Source organism: Pongo abelii, chromosome 9 (assembly GCF_028885655.2).
Source record: "Pongo abelii isolate AG06213 chromosome 9, NHGRI_mPonAbe1-v2.0_pri, whole genome shotgun sequence".
NCBI lineage: Eukaryota > Metazoa > Chordata > Mammalia > Primates > Hominidae > Pongo > Pongo abelii.
This window is the reverse complement of record NC_071994.2, coordinates 70,561,799-70,588,163: the sequence shown is the minus strand read 5'-3', so window position 1 is coordinate 70,588,163 and position 26,365 is coordinate 70,561,799. Positions and strand designations below refer to the sequence as shown.

Sequence of the window (26,365 nt, the reverse complement as noted above, 5' to 3'; positions counted from 1 at the left end):
TTAGAAAATGTTCTCCAGTCCCTGAGGATCTGAAGGCCTATGTGTGACTGATATTTGGTGGAGGAGAATGGACCTAGCTCTTTCCCCATTCCAAACGACCAAAATCTTTGTTGAAAGGCATATTGTGTATTGTCACTAATTCTGGGAAGGCGGGGGCCATTGGTTTTCATGAAGTGTGACTATGAAACACGAAAATCAGACAAGGCAATCTTGATCTGAGGAATGCTTCTAAGAGAAAATGAATATATCTGCCCTATAGGCCCGCTTCTCTACCAAGCACATGGTGATGTCCACTCATTCTTGCTGGCACCAAACAGTGATATTCAAAAGAGCTGGCATAATTTTTTAGAGTTGCTAAGTATATAAAGAACTAACTTTGTCAATTCTGTTAATTATACTTCACTTTATCTCTGTCTTATCAATTAGCTAAATAAAAACAGCATCAATTCGTGAATATCATGATAATAAAAAAATTCAGGTAAATATTCAAAAAAGTCAAGTGTTGGCTGTACATATTATTGTAACTATAAAGGAAGGGAAAATATATCTTTATTTTATGAAAGCCAATAAAATAAATCAAACTTCTCTTAAAATATTTGGTAAGGAAAAACTAATAACGTGCTTCTTTTTAAAATAAACTTTTAAATTTTGGAACAATATTAGGCTTACAGAAAAATCACAAAGATGCTAAAGAGAGTTTTTCACACACACATCTCTCAGTTTGTTTCTTCTAATATATTCATCCTTCATTAGCATATATACTAGTCAAAATAAGAAACCAAAATTGATACATCACTGTTAAACTATTCAGATTTTGCCATTTTATTCAGATTTTATTATCTTTTCTATCAGTATTACTTTATGTTCCAGGATCCAATCCAATATACCGTACTCCATATAGGTATCTTGTCTCTTTAGTCAGCTTTGATCTGATATTTCTCAGTCTTTACTTGTTCATAACTGTAAGGGTTTTTTAATGAAGAGAAATAGGGTTTACAGAGCTGCAGAACAATTGTTATTTTTAAAATGCTGTTTATCAAGAAGGATTTTTGTTTCCTGATCCTGGTCAATGTGATGTTTTAGCAAATAGTGAAATACACTGGCTTATTAATCTCAAGTAAAAATTGTTAATCACAATCTAGAATTCACCTGTACAAGGTTTGTAGTGGACAAAAAATTAAAATAAGGACAAAAAGGAAAATTAAGAATGTGCTGTGAAGAAACTTAAAAGGCAGACTGAGAAATTTGGAGTTTACTCAACATTGGAAACCACTAGACATCTGGAGCACAGAAGTCATTTATATTAATCCTCACTTGCCTGTAGTTGTTAGTTGCCTCTGGCCACTCTGAATAACGCAGGTAGATCCAGTACTCCCACCTCTTGTACTGATGCAAGAGATTAGAAGCTTCTCCAGATACTGTATTAGCAAAGGGGAATTATAAAAGACTTGTATTATCTAAGCAATACTTTGAAAGACCGGCAGATTACAAAGATGGTCGAAAACAAACAGAATCAAATGGAACAAGGATAAAATAAAATTCTATATCTAGGTTTATGGGAAAAATCAGTTACATAAATGGAGGATGGGGCATACTTAATCTGATAATCAATACTTCACATGAAAAAGTTTACGAAGTTTTGTGACCTCAATTTCAATATGAGTCCTGAGGGTCATATGTTTACTAAAAATTCAGTCCCCGTCTGGAGAGGTGTCAATCTCACCATAGTACATGGGACTCAAACTCATTCATGGTTTATTGAAAGGTGAATATGTGAGGAATACTGTGCTAAACCCTATTCCAATACTTGAAATCAGAATTAGAGGTGTTTTAAAGCATTTTATACTAAAAAGCTTGGAAAATAAAAGAAAAGCACAATGAAGAAATTCAACATTATGCTTTTACTTCCTATTAACTCGAGTTAACTTATAAGAGAGTTTATATAAGAGTTGTAATAACAATGCCTAGAGGAGGACTCTCCCATCCCTGATCACAACCCCATTTCAGAAACTTCTTCTACGGGGACACTTCAACAGTAGACTTTTGATGAACTTTATATCCAGTCATTTAAAAAATTATTACAACAAGATACTTATACTGTTTAGGCACAAATAGATATGCACATTATATTAAAACTTTTAATAAGTATGGGCTAGCAAATAATGCATGATATCCTTGATAATATCCTTTTGTAAATTTTATTAAGTAACAGACAGCAATGAAGTTAGATCCCACATCTTGAGCAACAGTTGGATCCCATATCTGGAGATAGAATCTTCACTGTCTTCAGAGTTCTGGTTGTTGGGTGACGGTAGGGAGCTAAATTTCTGAAAATCATACTGACATACCCTGTATCCATCTCCCTGTCCAGATAAATAAAATTATATATAATATGGGCTAAGAAAAAAAGCATTTAAATAAATATATTGATGGCAATACTTAGCCACAGAATGCAATTTACAGGCGTAAGCAGTCCAGCATTATCTAGTCAGCATTTTAGTCATATTCCTTCTGGTCTTGTTTAAACAAGCAAATATGGCTGATACTTTTGATATTGTTATATAACATAATATTTTTATTAAGTTAGAAATATTTTTTCTTTCATTAACTCTATTTAGATCACTTTATTTCAATTTCTGCGTAGTTTTCCATGTAACATATGAGCTACAATTTATTTGACCAGTGCCCTGTTTGTGAAAGTTGAGCATATTTTGCTTATTTCCTTTCCTTGTTTCTGTATTTATAAGTAAAAGTTACTATCTGCACAAATCTTTCCGAATCAGAATGGTTGCAATATTTTTAGGATTTGTAATACATATTTTCAAAATTTTTTTCTGGCAAGGCTGAGCCAATTTGTATCTCTCTGCATACTAGTAAAGTATGAGGGGTTTACTTCCTGCACCTGCCAACCCCACATATAGGCATGACACACATGCCTTGCCTACATGGTTCCAAACTATATTCATTCATTATATGTATCCATAGCCATCATGCACTAGATACTGTTCCTGCCCATGGTAATAAAAGGATGTAAAAGAAAATCTGATCCTGTCACCATGGTGTTTATAGTCTAATCAGGGAGACAGAGCATTGACGAAACAACTGCACTCAGCCACTAGATCAATGTGGACACTGACCACAGTAAATCTGAAAATAAACCTAGAAACCATTACGGTTTGATAGGTGATATGTTCCCAAAACCAAATTTCCTAGTTTCTTATCTCCTTGCCTTATAACACACACTAGAATGATATCTCCTGGGCCTCTGCTACCTAGAAGAGATCTTATCAAAAAGTCTTGTGTTGCTTTTCCATAATGAAGCCTGTGCTTCCTTGATTGGAACCTTGTCTATGCAAATTACAAAGGGACAGACAATAGTGGACCCAGCTCTATCCTGTATTTTATGGCCCTTTCCTGCAGAAATCCATTTTCTAGCTTGCAACCTATTCCTCTTTCTCCTCTTGGACTAGTTAAAGCAAGTATTCCTAGTTCCATAGTGATGCCTTTGAAACTCTGGCCCCCAATTTAGACCCTAAGAACTCCATTGGACTTCATAGAACACATTGATTCCAAGTTTAATAGCATTTTATCAGATTTCACACATCCCTTCTATACATTTATGCTAGCTTTCTTGGGGTCAGGATCCTGGTGCTGGTACAGGTGCAGAGTACAGCATAGGGCTCTCTTGACCTCTTGATTGCGCAGGCAGTAAATGATGGGATTGAGCAATGGTACAATGACAGCATACAGTACAGAGACCAACTTGTTGGTGTCAAAAGCTGAGAGTGCCTTTGGCCGAGCATAGATGAAGATACTGGCTGCACAGAAGATTATCACAACAGTGAGATGAGGGGCACAGGTGGAAAAGGCCTTATAGTGTCCAGCAGCCGAAGGAATGTGCATCACAGCACCAGTAATGGCCACATAGGAGGCCCCAGTGACAGAGAGTGGCCCTAGAAGAATAAAAATGGCCAGGATGAAATCTGTAAGCTCTGCTGTGGACATACCAGTGCATGAGAGGTTGAGCAATGGAGAGACATCACAGAAAAAGTGGTTGATGATGTTGGGGCCACAGTAAAAGAGGCGAGAAATAAGAAAAACTTTGACCATGGAGATGCCAAAACCTCCAGCCCAAGAGCCAGCAGCCATCTGCACACACAGCCGGCCACTGACAATGACTGGGTAGTGGAGAGGATAGCAGATGGCCACATAGCGATCATAGGCCATAACAGCGAGAAGGACACACTCAGTGCAGCCCAAGCCAAGGAAAAAGTAGAGCTGTGTCATGCATCCCTCAAAGGAGATTAGCTGTCCATGATCCTGTTTGGACCCAACAAAGCCAGCAAGCATCTTGGGAATAGTGACAGTGACATACCAGATCTCCAGAAAGGACATATTAGCTAGAAAGAAGTACATGGGTTTATGGAGGGTGGAATGGTTCCTAACTGCCACAGTGATGAATGTGTTCTCAGTCAGCACCAACACATAGGCCAGCAGCAAAAGGGCAAACAATAGTACCTGTAGTGGCGCAGGAGCAGGGAAGCCCAGCAACACAAACTCACTCACTCTCCCACTATGGCTCCTCCACTCCATGTCATTGGTCTCTCTTACTGCTCTTCAGGAGATGAGAATAGAGAGTCTTCAGTAGGCCACAACAAGAACCCAGCCTTTCTCTTAATGGGCTTATATTGGTTGAATGCCACGTAAGGAGTTCATGTAATTAATCACTGAGCTGAGGCCACTGCTCTCTTCTTTAATCTGGAAATGAGCTAAGGCAAACATACAAAAATAAATTTTATTTTTATTGGGAGCAAGACAGGAAGGAGTCTGTTCTGACCTTTGGAGAAGGATGCATTGAGATGCACTGGGGAAAAATGACACTATTTTGTCCCCAAAGAACATAGATCAAAACCAAAAAATTGAAAGAGTCTCGGCTGCCCTAAAATGAGAGTTTCTCTTTGAGTTGGATCATGACTCTGTTTTGAGGAAATAAGTTACACAATGGAGGAATAACAATCATATATAACACAATTGAGTTATTATTAGTACAGGCACTGTTATTAGTGCAGGCACTGCTGTAAAATGTTTGCAATATTAATTCGCTTGATCTTAACAACAATCTTGTGGGCTAGTACTACTAATAGCTACAACTGTATGCCTAAAAAAACTGAAATATAGATTTAAGTGACTAATTCTGGGTTGCAGAAATAGCAAGAGGTGGAACTGGGAAGTCAGGACCTTGGAGCTTCCAAAATATTTAGGTGATGTAAAGGAGGGACTGTACAATACATCTTGGATGTACAGCTGGGAGAGAGAATCTTTGAGATCAGTTACAGAAACAGTTCCTTCCTGCCAGGAGGAAAGAAAGACAAAAGCAGAACACAAGAAGGTCACAGCACCTGTAGAGTGGAAGTCTAGAGAACCCAGTACTTACAAGGAAGACCTGAGATTCACTGGGAAATCAGATTAGGAAATGGATGCTGGATGGCAGAAAGACTAAGAATTACAAGGTGCTGGAAGTGGTACTAAGTATCTTGAAATGAGGATAGAGTATCTTCCTTTAACATTAAGGCCCATATAAAAACATACATTTACTAGGATACTCTCTTTGTTTACCTTGGTATCAAAGATAAAAATTTCCCTTTCCCTTTAAAAACTTCAAGCCATTTTTGTGTCTCATGTAGAAAAGAAGTTGGGATTTTTATATGGGAGTTGATATGAAGGAAGGGTTATTTTTACCCTGTGCCCCTGTACAGTTATAGCATTGGGAGAGAGTGTGGAGTTTAGAAAGGAGAATGGGGTAGAGTCAGCTGAGTATCTGGGTGTGATTTCTTCTCAGATTTCTTACCTTTTAGTCTTAAATCTGTCCCTATGAGGTTAGCGGGGGCAGAATGTGCTCACAAATTAAAACAACCTGCTAATAATTTTATGCCTGACTTTCTCTTCTCTGTATGGTCTGCTATCATTACTTGAGCATTACTCAGTACTTGAGCCCTTGAATTTCTCTTAATACTGTAATGCAATTACAAAATACCTATGTCCCTGGCTTTCATTTCCCATCACTCCCATTCTTACCATTCACACCCACAATTTTATTTATTTCAAAATTGATGGTTGATCAGCAATGCTCTAGACCATGGGCTAAGAGTTGTGGTATATAAAGGTTCATAGACACATGCTGAGTCTTCAGGATCTTATAATCTAGTTATAGCGGCATATCTTCACCTTCTCATCCCTGAAAGTTTAAGCTACATGCCTGTCCCAATGCCATACATGTACATACATAGACAAGTGGGAACATCAAACCTACAATTGCTGTTTATGACCTTAGCCTTGATCCTTTCTCCTCAATACCTACCTCATACACCCTTCTTTTTGCTTTTGATCCTTTTGGCCTCGGACCTTCATTCATATCCTTTGGTCACTTCAACCTTCATGTTTGATGCTCTGCACACTTGAAAATAATAGCCTTTCACACATGGACTCCCAACTGATTTTTCTGCTTATAGTCTTACCCTTAAAGGTGAGACCTTAGCTCAAAACTGACCATTTTACTCTCCTTAAAACTTGTCCATAGTCTCTTTGTGTACACAATAAATGCTCAAATCATTTAGCCTACAGGTACAAGGCTTATAGGCACTTCATGATTTTGCCACTGCTTCCACCTAAACCTTATTTCTTACCACAGTCTACACTGTATTTTATACCTTGCAGCTCTCAGTGCACACCATGTGTATCACCTCATAGCTTTCCTCATGCTGCAATCTCCATGAGCATGGCTACATCCTATTTAGCCTTCAAGTCTTGGTTCATAAGGCTTCTATCCATAGAGACATTAGGTACTTTTTTTTGTTTTTAAACTTTTCCCTTCACAGGTTCGGTGAGATTCCTGTGGTTACTTGTCTCATTAGAGTCCATGAAAGCCTATATATCATTTTGCTTGCTATATCCCTGCAGCTATTGATCAGATAGATGTAAAGGAGGACCTCTGTAGCTGAAGTGGTTCCACATGTCCTTAATGGTGGAGTATGGAGTGGATATAATTCCGTGGATGTCACAGGAGTTCCACAAATCTACTATGTCTAGAATAACGTTTCCCAAGCAAGTTATTCCTCTATTACAATAAATGGCATACAGTCGCCTATGCAAGCCATCTGGAAGTTTGCTAGATATTCTATACCCATCCACCCTTTCCCCCAACACACATCCCACACTTAACTAATCCAAGTTCTAGCTAAAATGCCTCTTTAATTATCTCTCATATCAGTCCCTTTTCTTCTGTCCTATTTCTACTGCCTTCCTCCTAGTTCCTCACAGCAGGTCATTGATATTCCTTGATTTAACTATTTTGATAAGATCTTACCTGGTCTTTTTTCCTCCAGCCTGTACCCTCATCAATATAACTCCCACGTTTTCAGAGTCATATTTCTGTATAGAAACCGCTGACAACAAGAGCATCCAGTTTTTGAGAACACATACAAAATCCTCCAGTAAAGAATCAAAATGTATTTCCTTTTAGCTGTTATACAGCAATCTAATCATTGCCCACTATTTAACTTTTTAAAAACATGTCATGACGTTATATAACTCTGTAACTTTACATATGTTTCTATCAAAAACACCCACTCTCTTCCTAGGAATTTTTATCGTAATGTTTTAGTCCCTTAGTTATTACCCCTCCAAAAGTACCCATATTTCTATACACTAGATTCTTTGTGGAGCATCTATCTCTCCTTCTGACAGTAGTTCCTATTATAAGGTTTCACTTACTGATTATTAAAGGTTTATAATGTGGTTGCATGAATGCATGGCAAAATAGAGAAAGATATGATGTGGGCAGAACAGATGAATTGCAGATAACAGGAATGGAATAAAAAGAAAAAAGTATATAAGAAGGATTTTGGTGGAAATGGTCAGGAATAGAGAATTTAAGTGGGTAACTGAGAATATGACAGAGTTGGAATTATATGCAAGTAAAACATGCATTGATTGTAGATCTGCAGGGACCAGATAAAACATGAGGAAGTTAGATTAAGTGCAAGAAGATTGGATTTACATGAATAAGAGATATAATATTTGGGTAAAATGAACTTGCTATATAGACAATAAACCAATGAGAGATAAGGTGGAGATAACTAGAATATTGAAAGGATAGACTGGAAATGGATGATTAAAAATACTGTAGGAAGAACAGGTATATTATGAATAAATAAAGGACCAGCTATGAGAGGAAAAGATAAAGAAAGTGATATTAGTCTAAGTATCAACGGAATTAATATATGTGGAAAACATTGAGAGGTTTGGGATTTTATTAGGTATAGAGAGGAATAAGAAGATGGCTATATTAGACATAAGTAAAGAAAACTTGGGATAATTGACCACTTGAAGAGGAATCAGCAGATAACAGAATCCACTCACTTTATTCAGATGTCACTGACTCATCAAGGTCCTCCTGAGATGGCTGGGTTGGTTAGGAGAGGATTTAAAATGTATGCAAAAAAAGTTGAGTCATCGAGACTAAGAAAGATGATACAGAGATTCCACTTTCTCTTCCTCCCATAGATAGAGAACACTGCCAAGCTAGGAAAGATTCCTTTATCCTGCACCTCACTCCCTCAGTCCGCATTTTTCCCTCCTCCTTCTGATGCTTTGAGATGTCTCTGAGGCAGAAGCTCAAGAGACCAAAAGAGATACAAGAGAGAAAAAAAAGCTGGGGAAGAGGAAAGGGAAAGGGAATGTTTGGAAAGCTCAGGCCATAGGGTTTTGTCAGGAAGTTTCACGAAAGAGAGAATGTCAAGATACCCCTACAAACTCATACTTCCTTCTCTTGCCTTCCTGTTCCTTGTCAGTCTCCCCTTTCTATCACGTCATACTCCTGCTCAAAAGAAAGACACGGGCTGATATTCTAACTCAGATACATAATTTTGGGCAATTTATTTAACCTCTTCGGGCCTTACATTCCTAATCTATATAATAGGATTCATATGCCTGACAGGATTGTTGAGAGGAGTAAATGTCATTAATGTATGTACAGATCCTGGAACATGACAGGGGCTCAACAATACTAGACAGTTCTTTCTTTATCTCCTGATGCCATATAGGTGACACTCATTAACTCCATGATGTCATACAAGGAGCACTGAATTGAGAGATAGGGTTTCTGGGTTTGAGTTTCATGTTTGTATTGGATTTTATTTTTAAATTTGGGGTTTTGTTGTATATGTTTGTTTTCCATATAATGATATCTATATATATTATGAAAATAACATACATGATAAGCATTTTAAGTTTGTGACAAGATTTGGCACCCTACTCAATCCACGGTATTCTGTGTCATATTGAGGTCCAGCAAATTAATTACATGGGATTCACAGTCACATTGTAATTCACATTTGTAATGAAAGTAAATACTTTCATTATAAAAGGAAAAAAAATTAGCCAAAAGAAAGCAGCTATAGGCCCCATGAAAGCCTGAAACCTAGCAGAGAAGTCATTAAACCTTAAAGTTCCAAAATAATCTCCTTTGACTCCATGTCCCATATCCAGGACACACTAGTGTGAGGGCTAGGTTCCCAAGGCCTTGGGCAGCTTCACCTCTGTGGCCTTGCAGGGTCAGCCCCCACAGCTACTCTCATGGGTTGGTGTTGAGTGCTTGTGGCTTTTCCAGGCACATGATGCAAACTGCTGGTGGCTCTACCATTCTGGGTTCTGGAGAAGGGGACCCTCTTCTCACAGCTTCACTAGGCAGTGCTCATGTGGGTTCTCGGTGGTGGTGTCAACCCCACATTTTCCCTCTGTACTTCCCTAGTAGAGGTTCTCTGTGAGGGCTCTGCCTCTGTGGCAGGCTTCTGCCTGAACATCTAGGCTTTTCCATATATCCTCTGAAATCTAGGTGGGGGCTCCCAAGCTTCAACTCTTGCATTCTGTGCTCCTACAGGCTTAACACCACTTGGAAGCCACCAAGGCTTACAGCTTGCACCCTCTGAAGCAGTGGCCTGAGCTGTACCTGGGCCCCTTTTAGCCATGCCTGGAGTTGAAGCAGCTGGGATGAAGGGAGCAGTGTCCCAAGGCTGTGCAGAGCAGTGGGGGCCTGGGTATGGCCCTTGAAACCATTCCCTCCTAGGCCTTTGGGCCTGTGATGGGAGGGGCTGCCACAAAGGTCTCTGAAATGCCTTCAAGTCTTCTCATTGTCTTGTCTATTAGCACTTTGCTCCTCTTTACATATGCAAATTTCCACAGCCTGCTTGAATTCCTTCCCCGAAAATGGACTTTTCTTTTCTACCACATGGTCAGGCTGCAAATTTTCCAAACTTTTATACTCTGCTTCCCTTTTAAATATAAGTTTCAATTTCACATCATTTCTTTACTCACACATAAGAGCATAGGCGATTAGAAGCAGCTATACTACATCTTGAACACTTTGTTGTTTAGAAATTTCTTCCAGCAGATACCCTAAATCATCACTATCAAGTTCAAAGTCCCACAGATCCCTAAAGCAGGGGAACAATGCAGCCAACCTCTTTGCTAAAGCGTAGCAAAGTGACCTTTACTCCAGTTCCCAATAAGTTCTTTATTTCCATCTGAGACTTCCTCAGCCTGGACTTCAACATCTGTATCACCATCAGCATTTTGGTCACAACAATTTAACAAGTCTCTAGGAAGTTCCAAACTTTCCCTCATCTTCCTGTCTTCTTCTGAGCCCTCCACAATCTTCCAACTGTCAGGCGTCTGAGCCCAGGCTAAGCCATCATATCCCCTGTGACCTGCACGTACACATCCAGGTGGCTGGTTCCTGCCATAACTGATGATATTCCACCACAAAAGAAATGAAAATGGCCTGTTCCTGCCTTAACTGATGACATTATCTTGTGAAATTCCTTCTCCTGGCTCATCTTGGCTCAAAAGCCCCCCTACTGAGCACCTTGTGACCCCCACTCCTGCTCACCAGAGAACAACCCCCCTTTGACTGTAATTTTCCTTTACCTACCCAAATCTCATAAAATGGCCCCACCCCTATCTCCCTTCGCTGACTCTCTTTTTGGACTCAGTCCACCTGCACCCAGGTGAAATAAACAGCCTTGTTGCTCACTCAAAGCCTGTTTGGTGGTCTCTTCACATGGATGCAAGTGAAACCAACCTCTGCCCATTACCCAGTTCCAAAGTTCCTTCCACATTTTCAGATATCTTTATAGCAATGCCCCACTTCTCAGTACTAATTTTCTGTATTAGTCCATTCTTGCATTGCTATAAAGAAATACCTGAGACTGGGTAATTTATAAAGAAAAGAGGCTTAATTGGTTCATGGTTCTACAGTCTGTACAGGAAGCATGACACTGGCATGTGTTCAACTTTTGGGGAACACTCAGGAAACTTACAGTCATGGTGAAAGGTAAAGGAGAGCACACACCACATGGTTGGAGTAGGAGCATGAGAGAGAGGGGAGGGGAGGTACCTTATACTTCAAAACAACCAGATCTCCTGACAATTCACCCACTATATAGTACCAAGGGGGGCTAGTGCTAAATCATTCATGAGAACCCTGTCCTCATGACCCAATCACCTCCCACAAGGCCTTACTATTATAAATAAAGTTTTAGTGCCACAAAAGAAATAGCACTCAAATATAAAATTTTCTTTTTAATTCTCAGCAAGGCAAGTTACTTCTATAGAAGGGTCCAACCTTACAGATGGAGCAATGGTGAGCACACACTTGAACAAGGGAGGGGAAGGGGTTCTTATCCCTGACACATGTGGCCCCTGCTGCTGTGTTGTTCCCCTATTGGCTAGGGTTAGACCGCACAGGCTAAGCTAATTCCAATTGGCTAATTTAAAGAGAGTGATGGGGTGAGTTTTTTGGCAGGAAAAATGGTTATGACAGAGCAGGTAATCGGAATGAGTCAGGGTGGAGTAGGTAATCAGAATGAGTTCAGGGTGGAGCAGGTAATCGAAAAAGGTTGCTTTACGAGGAAGTTAAGTTTAGAAGTAGAAGGTAAAGAATTGAACATACTGACATGTTGATTCTTTGAAAAGAAATTTAGAACTCATATCTAACATTACCTCCATCACTGAGGATTACATTTCAACATGAGATTTGGGCAGGGACACAGATTCAAACTATACCAGTGCTATTTTCCAATTTACAGCAAGTAACCATAAACCAGATTTGCACCTACTAAAGTCTAGGTACCTTTATGAGAGCAATAATTACACAACTAATTATTTTATATCTTCCCTATTAAGTTATTTAAGGTTTCTTAGCACTCAACACATCGCTAGCTTGTAGTAGAGGCTCAAAATCTTATTGAATCAACAGTTTATTAAAGAACTTTGGGTGACTTGGTGTGATTACCGTCCAGAACTATAAATGGTGGAATAGCTGCAAATGAGGCCAGAAAAGTAAAATGAGGCAGTTTATAGAATAATTTATGATGTGATAAAAGGTTATTATGTTATTCCATAGGTGATGAGGAGTCCTCACAAGGTTTTGAGTTGATGTAGATATAGATTTCAATTTAAAAATATTTCCCAACATTAGTGAGAAAGATGAGTTAGAGATGAAAACCTAGAGACAGAGATGACACAGGCTACTCTGTACTATATTACTACTATTGCAGTAGTCTAAATGATAACTGTCAAGGATTCAACTTAAGATAATGTAAAAGAATGGGAATTAATAGATATAAGAGAAATATACAGAGAAGAGTTCATAAGATTTGGTGGACAATTAAGTGGACGAGATGATGGAGATGAGCTTATGAGTTATTTCAACACACATTGATTTGTTATATCATTCTTTGTTTAATGAATGAATATAATATTTAATGAGTTAGCACAATGACAGCAAAATACAGAGTAAAAAGTCTTATTTTTGGCTCAACTATAGATAGTGATGCCTTATATTTTAAAACAACCAGTTGTAAACTGTTTCAACAAGTTATGAAACATGACAATAATAATATGCATTGGTGTGCTTATGTCAAGCATCCAATTACTTGATTGTATTATCTCATTTAATACTAATAATTACAATACGAGAAAGTTAATATTATACCATATTATAGATAAGGATACTATGTCATAGCAGTGAGTAATCTGCTCAAGATCATGCAAGAAGTGATAGAAACAGATTTTGAGTTCACATTCTGACTCAAGACCCCAAACTCAGATTCACCATACCATACCATCTTTTGATTAATCAGCTGCTAATTATGTTAGAGGACACTAGAGTAGAATTTATATTAGGGGCATTTAACACTTAAGTTAAAAAGGAAGGAGGATTTCTGGTTCTCAAAAGTGACAGCTGAGCCAGTGTTACAGATTTGAAAAGCTGCATTTTTAAAACTATGCTAGGTTGAGAACAAAAGAAAACTTAATATTCATTTGTAAGATCTTTATAATATGTTTCATATAATTGAAGCAGTAGTTGATATTTGAAGCAGATGGAAGCAGAATTTTAGCACCAGCATTTCCTGATCTTAAGAACACTGTTACTTGCTGAGGACAGTGGCTTAGACCTGTAGTCCCAGTGCTTTGGGAGGGTGAGGTGAGAGGATCACTTGAGACAAGAATTTGAGACAAGCCTGTGCAACACAGCAAGATCCTGTCTACACACACACACACACACACACAATTAAATTAGCTGGGCATGCTGGCTCATGCCTGTAGTCCTAGCTCCTTGAGAGACTGAAGAAGGAGGATTGCTTGAGCCCAGAACTTTGAGTCTGCAGTGAGCTATAATCGTGCCACTCCATCTCTGCATTCAGTCTGGGCAACAGAGCAAGATGCTGTGTCAAAAGAAAAAACAAAACAAAACATAACTGCCAGCATTAACAATTCCCCATCCGCTTGTCTTCCTATTACAAGTTTTTTTTGTTTTTTTTTTTTGGTAGGTGGGGCAAGAGATTAAACTGGCTCAGCTTAGTTTAAAGTCCACTCCAATATCTGGCTTGATTCAGTCAATTACGGCAAAAAGAGTCTTTGGGGTTGGGGCAAGTAAGAGTTTTACATGGTATTAATACATATTGGAAAAAGGTTATGAGAATGAAATGCATATACTGCATTATATATGGATGTTTTCTAAAATAAAACATCAAAAATTCACTTATATGCCCACCAATGTAGGAAGATTAATCTTCCGTTGCTCATCTTAACCTCTATCCAGATTATTTTTATATTATTTGGTTATAATATGTCTCAAGAAAAATATTGTAAACTTACTATAAACAATTTTAAAACAATCAATTTTTTTTCAAACCATGACTATTTTTTATGTTGGTCATTTTATAGACTGGGCAATAGTTGGGTATATTTCAAAGTATTTTAACTTACTGCATGAGAATGTGCTTTTAATGACCATAACAGCAAAGAAAAATGTTACCTTTATTTACACTAGAATAATTATTTTCTTTAAGAAAGTATTTACCAACTCAGTAAAAAATTACTTCTGTATTTATTTTTAAAAAAACAGAAAAGGAAGTGTGTATTCACACTAAACTCCCTTTTCTTCTTTAACCTTTCATGTGCTGGAGAATGCTCTTCTGTTATGATGCTGTTCAGCACCTTTAGAGGAGAAACTTGTTTAGGTGCCTTTTTTTTCCTGCATTAATGGGAGCTTGTAAATATCTTTTACATGAAGTATCCTCAAGGAAGAGAAAGCATCGTGAAGGAGTTGTCCTCAAGAGTCACTATCGATATTGTCTAAGTGGTCTGAAAATTCTAACTTTGAAGTTTCTCTATGATACAAGCACAATCTAAATGAAATGATTTCCAGTTAAGTCATCAGAAGTTTGCCTATTGGTATGTTTGTTCATTCATGTGTTATTTATTTGCTTTATATTCCTTTCAATTTCTACTTTAAAATGTTTTATAACTTTACTAGTGGCTATGAATGTAATTAATTTTTGGAAATCAATTTTATATTAGGTATATTCTCAGTCTCTAGAGGAAAAATGCTATTTTTTAAATATAAGTTTATTTATCACAGTCAGTTGTTTTAAGCTGCTTATCTTTATCTCTATAAATTCTGCAAAATCTGAGTGTAATTTCATACATTTCTCCTTAATAAAATCTTTTCAAACATTAATCTTCGGAGAATGACTTTGACGAGTTGAGAGAAGAAGGCTTCAGATGATCAAACTACTCTGAGCTACAGGAGGAAATTCAAACCAAAGGCAAAGAAGTTGAAAACTTTGGAAAAAATTTAGACGAATGTATAACTAGAATAACCAATACAGAGAAGTGCTTAAAGGAGCTGATGGATCTGAAAGCCAAGGCTCGAGAACTACGTGAAGAATGCAGAAGCCTCAGGAGCCGATGCAATCAACTGGAAGAAAGGGTATCAGTGATGGAAGATGAAATGAATGAAATGAAGCGAGAAGGGAAGTTTAGAGAAAAAAGAATAAAAAGAAATGAACAAAGCCTCCAAGAAATATGGGACTATGTGAAAAGACCAAATCTACGTCTGATTGGTGTACCTGAAAGTGATGGGGAGAATGGAACCAAGTTGGAAAACACTCTGCAGGATATTATCCAGGAAAACTTCCCCAATCTAGCAAGGCAGTCCAACATTCAGATTCAGGAAATACAGAGAATGCCACAAAGATACTCCTTGAGAAGAGCAACTCCAAGACACATAATTGTCAGATTCACCAAAGTGGAAATGAAGGAAAAAATGTTAAGGGCAGCCAGAGAGAAAGGTCGGGTTACCCACAAAGGGAAGCCCATCACACTAACAGCAGATCTCTTGGCAGAAACTCTACAAGCCAGAAGAGAGTGGGGGCCAATATTCAACATTCTTAAAGAAAAGAATTTTCAACCCAGAATTTCATATCCAGCCAAACTAAGCTTCATAAGTGAAGGAGAAATAAAATCCTTTACAGACAAGCAAATGCTGAGAGATTTTGTCACCACCAGGCCTGCCCTAAAAGAGCTCCTGAAGGAAGCACTAAACATGGAAAGGAACAACCGGTACCAGCCACCGCAATATCATGCCAAATTGTAAAGACCATTGAGGCTAGGAAGAAACTGCATCAACTAACGAGCAAAATAACCAGCTAACATCATAATGACAGGATCAAATTCACATATAACAATATTAACTTTAAATGTAAATGGACTAAATGCTCCAATTAAAAGACACAGACTGGCAAATTGGATAAAGACTCAAGACCCATCAGTGTGCTATATTCAGGAAACCCACCTCACGTGCAGAGACACACATAGGCTCAAAATAAAAGGATGGAGGAAGATCTACCAAGCAAATGGAAAACAAAAAAAAGCAGGGGTTGCAATCCTAGTCTCTGATAAAACAGACTTTAAACCAACAAAGATCAAAAGAGACAAAGAAGGCCATTACATAATGGTAAAGGGATCAATTCAACAAGAAGAGCTAACTATCCTAAATATATATGCACCCAATACAGGAGCACCCAGATTCCTAAAGCAAGTCCTGAGTGACCTACAAAGAGACTTAGACTCCCACACAATAATAATGGGAGACTTTAACACCCCACTGTCAACATTAGACAGATCAACGAGACAGAAAGTTAACAAGGATACCCAGGAATTGAACTCAGCTCTGAATCAAGCGGACCTAATAGACATCTACAGAACTCTCCACCCCAAATCAACAGAATATACATTTTTTTCAGCACCACACCACACCTATTCCAAAATTGACCACATACTTGGAAGTAAAGCTCTCCTCAGCAGATGTAAAAGATCAGAAATTGTAACAAACTGTCTCTCAGAGCACAGTGCAATCAAACTAGAACTCAGGATTAAGAAACTCACTCAAAACCACTGAACTACATGGAAACTGAACAACCTGCTCCTGAATGACTACTGGGTACATAACGAAATGAAGGCAGAAATAAAGATGTTCTTTGAAACCAACGAGAACAAAGACACAACATACCAGAATCTCTGGGACACATTCAAAGCAGTGTGTAGAGGGAAATTTATAGCACTAAATGCCCACAAGAGAAAGCAAGAAAGATCCAAAATTGACACCCTAACATCACAATTAAAAGAACTAGAAAAGCAAGAGCAAACACATTCAAAAGCTAGCAGAAGGCAAGAAATAACTAAAATCAGAGCAGAACTGAAGGAAATAGAGACACAAAAAACCCTTCAAAAAATTAATGAATCCAGGAGCTGGTTTTTTGAAAGGATCAACAAAATTGATAGACCGCTAGCAAGACTAAAAAAGAAAAAAAGAGAGAAGAATCAAATAGACACAATAAAAAATGATAAAGGGGATATCACCACCGATCCCACAGAAATACAAACTACCATCAGAGAATACTACAAACACCTCTACGCAAATAAACTAGAAAATCTAGAAGAAATGGATAAATTCCTCAACACATACACCCTCCCAAGACTAAACCAGGAATAAGTTGAATCTCTGAGTAGACCAATAACAGGCTCTGAAATTGTGGCAATAATCAATAGCTTACCAACCAAAAAGAGTCCAGGACCAGATGGATTCACAGCTGAATTCTACCAGAGGTACAAGGAGGAACTGGTACCATTCCTTCTGAAACTATTCCAATCAACAGAAAAAGAGGGAATCCTCCCTAACTCATTTTGTGAGGCCAGCATCATCCTGATACCAAAGCCTGGCAGAGACACAACCAAAAAAGAGAATTTTAGACCAATATCCTTGATGAACATTGATGCAAAAATCCTCAATAAAATACTGGCAAAACGAATCCAGCAGCACATCAAAAAGCTTATCCACCATGATCAAGTGGGCTTCATCTCTGGGATGCAAGGCTGGTTCAATATATGCAAATCAATAAATGTAATCCAGCATATAAACAGAACCAAACACAAAGACCACATGATTATCTCAATAGATGCAGAAAAGGCCTTTGACAAAATTCAATAACCCTTCATGTTAAAAACTCTCAATAAATTAGGTATTGATGGGACATATCTCAAAATAATAAGAGCTATCTATGACAAACCCACAGCCAATATCATACTGAATGAGCAAAAACTGGAAGCATTCCCTTTGAAAACTGGCACAAGACAGGGATGCCCTCTCTCACCACTCCTATTCAACATAGTGTTGGAAGTTCTGGCCACGGCAATTAGGCAGGAGAAGGAAATAAACGGTATTCAATTAGGAAAAGAGGAAGTCAAATTGTCCCTGTTTGCAGATGACATGATTGTATACCTAGAAAACCCCATCGTCTCAGCCCAAAATCTCCTTAAGCTGATAAGCAACTTCAGCAAAGTCTCAGGATACAAAATCAATGTGCAAAAATCACAAGTATTCTTATACACCAATAACAGACAAACAGAGAGCCAAATCATGAGTGAACTCCCATTCACAATTGCTTCAAAGAGAACAAAATACCTAGGAATCCAACTTACAAGGGATGTGAAGGACCTCTTCAAGGAGAACTGCAAACCACTGCTCAATGAAATAAAAAAGGATACAAACAAATGGAAGAACATTCCATGCTCATGGGTAGGAAGAATCAATACCGTGAAAATGGCCATACTACCCAAGGTAATTTATAGATTCAATGCCATCCCCATCAAGCTACCAATGACTTTCTTCACAGAATTGGAAAAAACTACTTTAAAGTTCATATGGAACCAAAAAAGAGCCCGCATCGCCAAGTCAATCCTAAGCCAAAAGAACAAAGCTGGAGGCATCACGCTACCTGACTTCAAACTATACTACAAGGCTACAGTAACCAAAACAGCATGGTACTGGTACCAAAACAGAGATATAGATCAATGGAACAGAACAGAGCCCTCAGAAATAACGCTGCATATCTACAACTATCCGATCTTTGACAAACCTGACAAAAACAAGAAATGGGGAAAGGATTCCCTATTTAATAAACAGTGCTGGGAAAACTGGCTAGCCATATGTAGAAAGCTGAAACTGGATCCTTTCCTTACACCTTATACAAAAATTAATTCAAGATGGATTAAAGACTTAAACGTTCAACCTAAAACCATAAAAACCCTAGAAGAGAACCTAGGCATTACCATTCAGGACATAGGCATGGGCAAGGATTTCAGGTCTAAAACACTAAAGCAATGGCAACAAAAGCCAAAATTGACAAATGGGATCTAATTAAACTAAAGAGCTTCTGCACAGCAAAAGAAACTACCATCAGAGTGAATAGGCAATCTACAGAATGGGAGAAAATTTTCATAACCTACTCATTTGACAAAGGGCTAATATCCAGAATCTACAATGAACTCAAACAAATTTACAAGAAAAAAACAAACAACCCCATCAACAAGTGGGCGTAAGATATGAACAGGCACTTCTCAAAAGAAGACATTTATGCAGCCAAAAAACACATGAAAAAATGCTCACCATCACTGGCCATCAGAGAAATGCAAATCAAAACCACAATGAGATACCATCTCACACCAGTTAGAATGGCGATCATTAAAAAGTCAGGAAACAACAGGTGCTGGAGAGGATGTGGAGAAATAGGAACACTTTTACACTGTTGGTGGGACTGTACACTAGTTCAACCATTGTGGAAGTCACTCTGGCGATTCCTCAGGGATCTAGAACTAGAAATACCATTTGACCCAGCCATCCCATTACTGGGTATATACCCAAAGGACTATAAATCATGCTGCTATAAAGACACATGCACATGTATGTTTATTGCGTCACTATTCACAATAGCAAAGACTTGGAACCAACCCAAATGTCCAACAATGATAGACTGGATTAAGAAAATGTGGCACATCTACACCATGGAATACTATGCAGCCATAAAAAATGATGAGTTCATGTCCTTTGTAGGGACATGGATGAAATTGGAAATCATCATTCTCAGTAAACTATCTCAAGAACAAAAAACCAAACACCGCATATTCTCACTCATAGGTGGGAATTGAACAATGAGAACACGTGGACACAGGAAAGGGAACATCCCACTCGGGACTGTTGTGGGGTGGGGGGAGGGGGGGAGGGATAGCTTTAGGAGATATACCCAATGCTAAATGACGAGTTAATGGGGGCAGCACACCAGCATGGCACATTTATACATATGTAACTAACCTGCACATTGTGCACATGTACCCTAAAACTTAAAGTATAATAATAATAAAAACACACACACACACACACACAAATAAAAAAAAAAAAAATCACATTGAATCTAACTTTTTAGATTATTCTTTTTAATCAATAAAAATACTATCTTTTTTTCTTTTTCAACTTTTATTTTAGATACAGGGGTTACATGTGTGGGTTTGTTACATGGATGTATTACAGCAGGTACTACGTGTAGTAACCAATATGTAGTTTTCCAACCCACATTCACCTTCCTCCCTCCTCCCTCTAGTAACCCACAGGGTTTATTGTCCCCATGTTTATGTTCATGTGAGCTCAAGATTTAGCTCCCAATTTTAAGGGAGGTATTTGGTTTTCTGTTTCTGCCTTAATTTGCTTAAGATTATGGCCTCCAGTTCCATCCATGTTACTGCAAAGATCATTATTTCTTTTTTCTGGCTGCATAGTATTTCATGGTGTATATGCACCACATTTGCTTTTCTAATCCACCAAACTGATGGACACCTAGGTTGATTTTATGTTTTTGCTATTATGAATAGAATGGCAATGAACATACATGTCCACCTTTCTTTTTGGTATAATGATCTATTTTCCTTTTGGTATATACCCAGTAATAGAATTGCTGGGTTCAATAGTAGCTCTGTTATAAGTTCTTTAAGAAATCTCCATACTGTTTTGTACAGTGGTTAAACTAATGTACATTCTCACCAAGAGTGTGTAAGCATTCCCTTTTCTCTGCAGCCTTATCATCACCCCTTGGTTTTTTTTTTTTTTTTTTTTTTTTACTTTTTAATAATGGCCATGCTGACTGGTGTGAAGTGGTTTCTCATTGTTGTTTTAATTTGCATTTCTCTGATGATTAGTGATGAGCACTTTTCCATTATGTTTGTTGGCCTCTTGTATGTCTTGTTTTGAGAAGTGTTTGTTCATATGCTTTGCCCATTTTTTAATGAGGTTACTTGTCTTTTGCTTGTTGATTTAAGTTCCTTATATATTCTGGATATTAGACATTGACAGATGCATTGTTTGCAAATATTTTCTCCTATCCTGTAGGGTGTCTGTTTACTCTATTTATAGTTGCTTTTGCTGTGCATAAAGCTCCTTAGTTTAATTAGGTCCAATTTGTCCATTTTTGTTTTTGTTGCAATTGATTTTGGGAACTTGGCCAAAAAATCTTTGTGAAGGCTGATGCCAAGAAGGGTATTTCCTAGGTTTGCTTTTAGGATTTTTATAGTTTGAGGTTTTAAATTTAAATCTTTATCTTGATTTGATTTTTGTATATGGTAAGAGATAGGGGCCCAGCTTCATTGTTCTGCATATGACTATCCAATTTTCCCAGCACCATTCATTGAATATAGTGTCCTATCTCCAGTGTCTATTTTTGTCAAGTTTATTAAAGACTAGTTGGTTGTAGGTTATGTGGCTTTATTTCCGGGTTCTCTATTCTGTTCCAGTGACCTATGTGTCTGCTTTTGTACCAGTACTATGCTGTTTTAATTACTATACTCTCGAAATATAGTGTGAGGTAAAGCGATGTGATGATGTCTTCAGCTTTGTTCTTTTTGCTTGGGTTTGCTTTAGCTACTCGGACCCTTTTTTTTTTATTCCATATGAATTTTAGGATTTTTAAAATTCTGTGAAACATAATGTTAGTAATTTGACAGAAATTAAATTGAATCTGTATATTGCTTTGGGCAGTATGTTCATTTTTAAAATATTGATTCTTCTAATCCATGAGCTGGGATGTTTTTCCATTTGTTTGTGTCATTTATGATTTTTTTCATCAGTGTTTCATCATTCTACTTCTAGAGATCTTTCACTTTCTTGGTTCAATGTATTTCTAGGTATCGTGTGTGTGTGTGTGTGTTTGTGTGTGGGTGTGTGTGTGCATGTGTGTCTATCATAAATGAGACTGAATTTTTGATTTGGTTCTCAGCTTGAACATTATATAAAAATGCTACTAATTTTTGTATGTTGATTTTGTGTGTCTAGAAACATTACTGAAGTCATTTATCAAGTCTAGTCTTTTGGAGGAGCCTTTAGGATTTTCTAGGTATAAGATCATGTCATCAGCAAACAGATAATTTGATTTTTTCTTTTCCAATTTAGAGGTCTTTTTCTTTCTTTCTTTTGCCTAACTTCTCTGGCTAGGACTTTAAGTACTATTTTGAATAAGAGTGGTGAGAGTGGGCATCCTTGTCTTGTTCCAGTTCTGAGAGAGAATGCTTTCAACTTTTCCTCATTTAGTATGATGTTGGCTGTGAGTTTGTTATATATGGCATTTATTATTTTAAGGTATCTTCCTTCTATGCTTAGTTTCTCAAGAGTTTTTGTCTGTGGATTTTATTGAATGCTTTTTCTGCATCTATTGAGATGGTCATATGCTTTTTGTTTTTCATTCTGTTTATATGGTGAATCACATTTATTGATTTGTGTATGTTGAACCATGCTTGCAACCCAGGAATAAAACCCACTTGATTATGATGCATTATCTTTTTGACATACTGTAGAATTCAGTTTGCTGGTATTTTGTTGTGGATTTTAGCACCTATGTTCATCATGGATATTGGCCTGTAGTTTTCTTTTTTTATTGCATCCTTGCATGATTTTGGTATCAGGGTGATACTGGTTTTGTAGAATGAGTTAGGGAGGAATTCCTCCTCATCTTTTTGGAATAGTTTTAATAACATTGATATCAGCTCTTCTTTGTAAGTCTGATAAAATTCAGTTGTTAATCCATCTGGTCCTGGGCTTTTTTTGAGAGATTTTAAATTACTGATTCAATTTCATTACTCTTCATTGGACTTTCAGGATTTCTATTTCTTCCTGGTTAAATCTTGGGAGATTTTATGCTTTCAGGAATTTATCCATTTCTTCAGAGTTTCCTAGGTTGTGTCTATAAATATGCTCATAGTAGTCTCTGATAATCTTTTGTTTTTCCGTGGTATCAGTTGTAATGTCACTTTATTATTTCTGATTGTGCTTATTTGAATCTTCTCTCTTTATTGATTACTCTAGATAGTGGTCTATCATTTTGTTTATCTTTTCAGAAATTCAACTTCTCATTCCATTGATTCTTCTTCTCCTTATTTTTTTTTTAGTTGCAACATCATTTAGTTTTGCTCTGGATCTTTGTTATTTCTTCTTCTGCTCGCTTTGGGTTTGGTTTGTTCTTGCTTTTATAGGTTTTTGAGGAGTGAAATTAGGTTGTTAATTTGAGATCTTTCTATCTTTTTGATGCAGGTATTTAATGCTATAAACTTTCCTCTTAACACCACTTTTGCTATATTCCAGAGGTTTTGGTATGTCATGACTTTATTTTAATTCATTTCAAAAAATTGTTTATTTCTGCCTTTGTTTTTTTGTTTACCCAAAGGCCATTCAAGAGCAAGTTGTTTAGTTTTCATATATTTGTGTCATTTTGAGAGTTCCTCTTGGTATCGATTTTTAATTTTATTCCATGGTGGTATGACAGGATAGTTGTAAATATTTTGAATTTATTCATTATGGCCAAGCATATGGCCTATTGTGGAGAATGTTCCATGTACAGATGAGAAAAATATATATCCTGCAGTTCTGGGGTTGAATGTTCTGTAAATGTGTTAAGTTTATTTGGTCTAGAGTCCAGTAAGTACACAGTTTCTTTGTTGATTTTCTACCTCAGTGATATGTCTAGGGCTGTTGGTGGGATGTTGAATTCCCCCACTGTTATTGTATTGCTATCAATTCCTTTTCATAGGTTTCACAGTATTTGTTTTATGAATCTAGGTGCTCTGGTGTTGTGTGCATATATATTTAGAATTGTGATATCTTCTTGTGGGATCAAACAATTTATCATTATATAATGACCTTGTTTGTCTTTCTTTCTTTTTTTTTCTTTCTTTTTTTTTTGAGATGGAGTCTCGCTCTGTCACCCAGGCTGGAGGGAGTGCAGTGGTGTGATCTTGGCTCACTGTAATCTCTGCCTCCCGGGCTCAAGCAATTCTCTGCCTCAGCCTCCCGAGTAGCTTGGATTACAGGCACCTGCCACCACGCCCAGCTAATTTTTGTATTTTTAGTAGAGATGGGGTTTTACCATCTTGGCCAGGCTGGTCTTGAACTCCTGACCTTGTGATCCACCTGCCTTGGCCTCCCAAAGTGCTGGGATTACAGGTGTGAGCCACCGCACCCAGTCATTTGTCTTTTTTTTAACTGTTGTTTCTTCAAGGTATGTTTTATCTGATGTAAGTATAGCTACTCCTGCTTGTTTTTATTTTCTTTTTCATAGTATATTTTCCCCAGCTCTTTACTTTGAACATATGGGTATTTTTATCTGTTAGTTGGGTCTTTTGTAGGCAGCAGATAGTTGGGACTTGTTTTTGTATCCAGTTTGCCAGTCCATATATTTTAAGTGGGGCATTTAGGCCATTTACATTTAGGCCATTTACATTTAAGGTTAATATTGATATGTGAGGCTTTGTTCTTGTCATAATGATGTTACCTAGTTTCTTTGTAGTCTCAACTGTGTAACTGCATTATAGGATCTGTGAGCTTTATACTGATGAGTGTTTATACTGATGAGTGTTTTTATGATGGCAAGTCATGTGAGAACTCTTTTGAGCACTTCTCATATGGCCAGTGTAATGGTGATAAATTTCTTTAGGGTTTGATGGTCTATAACTTTATTTCTCCTTCATTTATAAAGCTTACTTTAAGCTTTATTGAAAAACTCTTAAAGAATTTTTTTTCCTTAAGAAAGATAATAATAGGTCCTCAACCTCTTCAGGCTTGTAAGGTTTCTGCTGAGAAATCTTCTGTTAGTCTGATGGAATTTCCTTTTTAAGTGATTACACACTTCTCTCTAGCTATCTTTTTTTTTTTTTTTTTTTTTTAATGAGACAGAGTCTCGCTCTGTCACCCAGGCTGGAGTGCAGTGGCGCGATTTCAGCTCACTGCAACCTGCCTCCTGGGTTCACACCATTCTCCTGCCTCAGCCTCCCAAGTAGCTGGGACTACAGGCGCCTGCCATCACGCCTGGCTAATTTTTTTTTTGTATTTTTAGTAGAGATGGGGTTTCACCGTGTTAGCCAGGATGGTCTCGATCTCCTGACCTCGTGATCCGCCCGCCTCGGCCTCCCAAAGTGCTGGGATTACAGGCGTGAGCCACCGCGCCCGGCCTCTCTAGCTATCTTTAGAATTTTTTCCTTCATGTTGACTTTGGACAGTCTGATGACAATATACTTTGATAAGACTCATCTTACAAAGAATCTTCCAGATGTTCTTTGAACCTGTTGTATCTGGATGTCTAATTTCTATCTAGACCAAAAATATTTTCCTGAATGATTTTATCAAATACATTTTCCAAGGTTTTTACTTTTTATTCTTATCCCTGAGTAATAGCTATTCTCATAGATTTCATTGCTTTATATAATTTCATATTTCCTGGCTGCATTTTTAAAAAATTCTCCTTTGTTTTCTTTTTTATATATAACTGGGTCAATTCAAAGGACCAGTCCTCAAGCTCTGAAATTCCTTCTTCTACTTTGTTTAGTATGTTGTTAAATAGTTCAACTATATTTTATAATTCCTTCAATGAACATTTCATTTCCAGAAGTTCTGTTTGGTTTTCTTTTAAATATTTACCTCTTTAGTAAATTATTCTTCCATACTCTGAATTGTTTTTCTGATTTCCTTGTGTTGCTTTCTGACTTTCTCAAAGATCTCATTAAGCTTCCTAAAATCCATGTTTTGAATCCTTTTTTTAATCCTTTCAAAATTTTCATTTTGTTTAGGATGCATTGCTAGAGAGCTAGTGTAATTCTTTGGGGGTGTCAAAAAACTCTGTCTTTTTGTCCTGCCAGAGTTCTTACACTGATTCCTTCTCATCTAGAGAAGTTATGACCTCTGATTTTTGAACTTTATTCCATTTGAATGGTGCTTTTGACTTTTTTATTCTTTTCTCTCTTGAGGGTATGACTGTAACATATATTCTGTATGATACTTTGGCTTTGTTTCTCAGTGCTTTCAGGGGGCCAAGGCTATGTATGAACTCCTTAGTTATAGATAGCTTTTGTGCAGTGGCTTTCTCAAATGTTGGTTGTTTTAGTGATATATTGGGTATATGAGCTGACTCATTATCTTCTGTGGTGCTGGGAGTGGGGAGGTCTCAGGGAGCTTTTCTCATACCCTAGAACTATGCCCTTCTGTCAGCAGGTTTATTTGGTGGTGCAGTTTAGTCTCTAGTCTAGTAGATGGCGATTAGGAGTAAGAGTGGGCTCATCTCTGGTGACAAATGGAAGCACCTGCTTTGACAGAGGC

At 37.5% G+C, this 26,365-nt stretch overlaps 2 protein-coding genes across 3 annotated transcripts in view; both read right to left on the bottom strand.

Moving 5' to 3' along the window:
• LOC100438173 (olfactory receptor 2AG2) overlaps positions 1 to 26,365 on the bottom strand; it is a 192,503-nt gene that overhangs the window by 24,644 nt on the left and 141,494 nt on the right. The window lies entirely within an intron of this gene.
• Positions 604 to 9,148, bottom strand: LOC129047349 (olfactory receptor 6A2). The gene is made up of 2 exons (XM_054524754.1): positions 8,419 to 9,148; positions 604 to 4,769 (listed from the first exon to the last, which is right to left on the bottom strand). The coding sequence occupies exon 2, from the start codon at positions 4,591 to 4,593 to the stop codon at positions 3,610 to 3,612; it is 984 nt and encodes a 327-aa protein (XP_054380729.1). The 5' UTR covers positions 4,594 to 4,769; positions 8,419 to 9,148; the 3' UTR covers positions 604 to 3,609.

Bases quoted from the DNA above. Each gene is read 5' to 3' on its own strand.
- LOC129047349 (XM_054524754.1), bottom strand. From the start codon at position 4,593: ATGGAGTGGAGGAGCCATAGTGGGAGAGTGAGTGAGTTTGTGTTGCTG.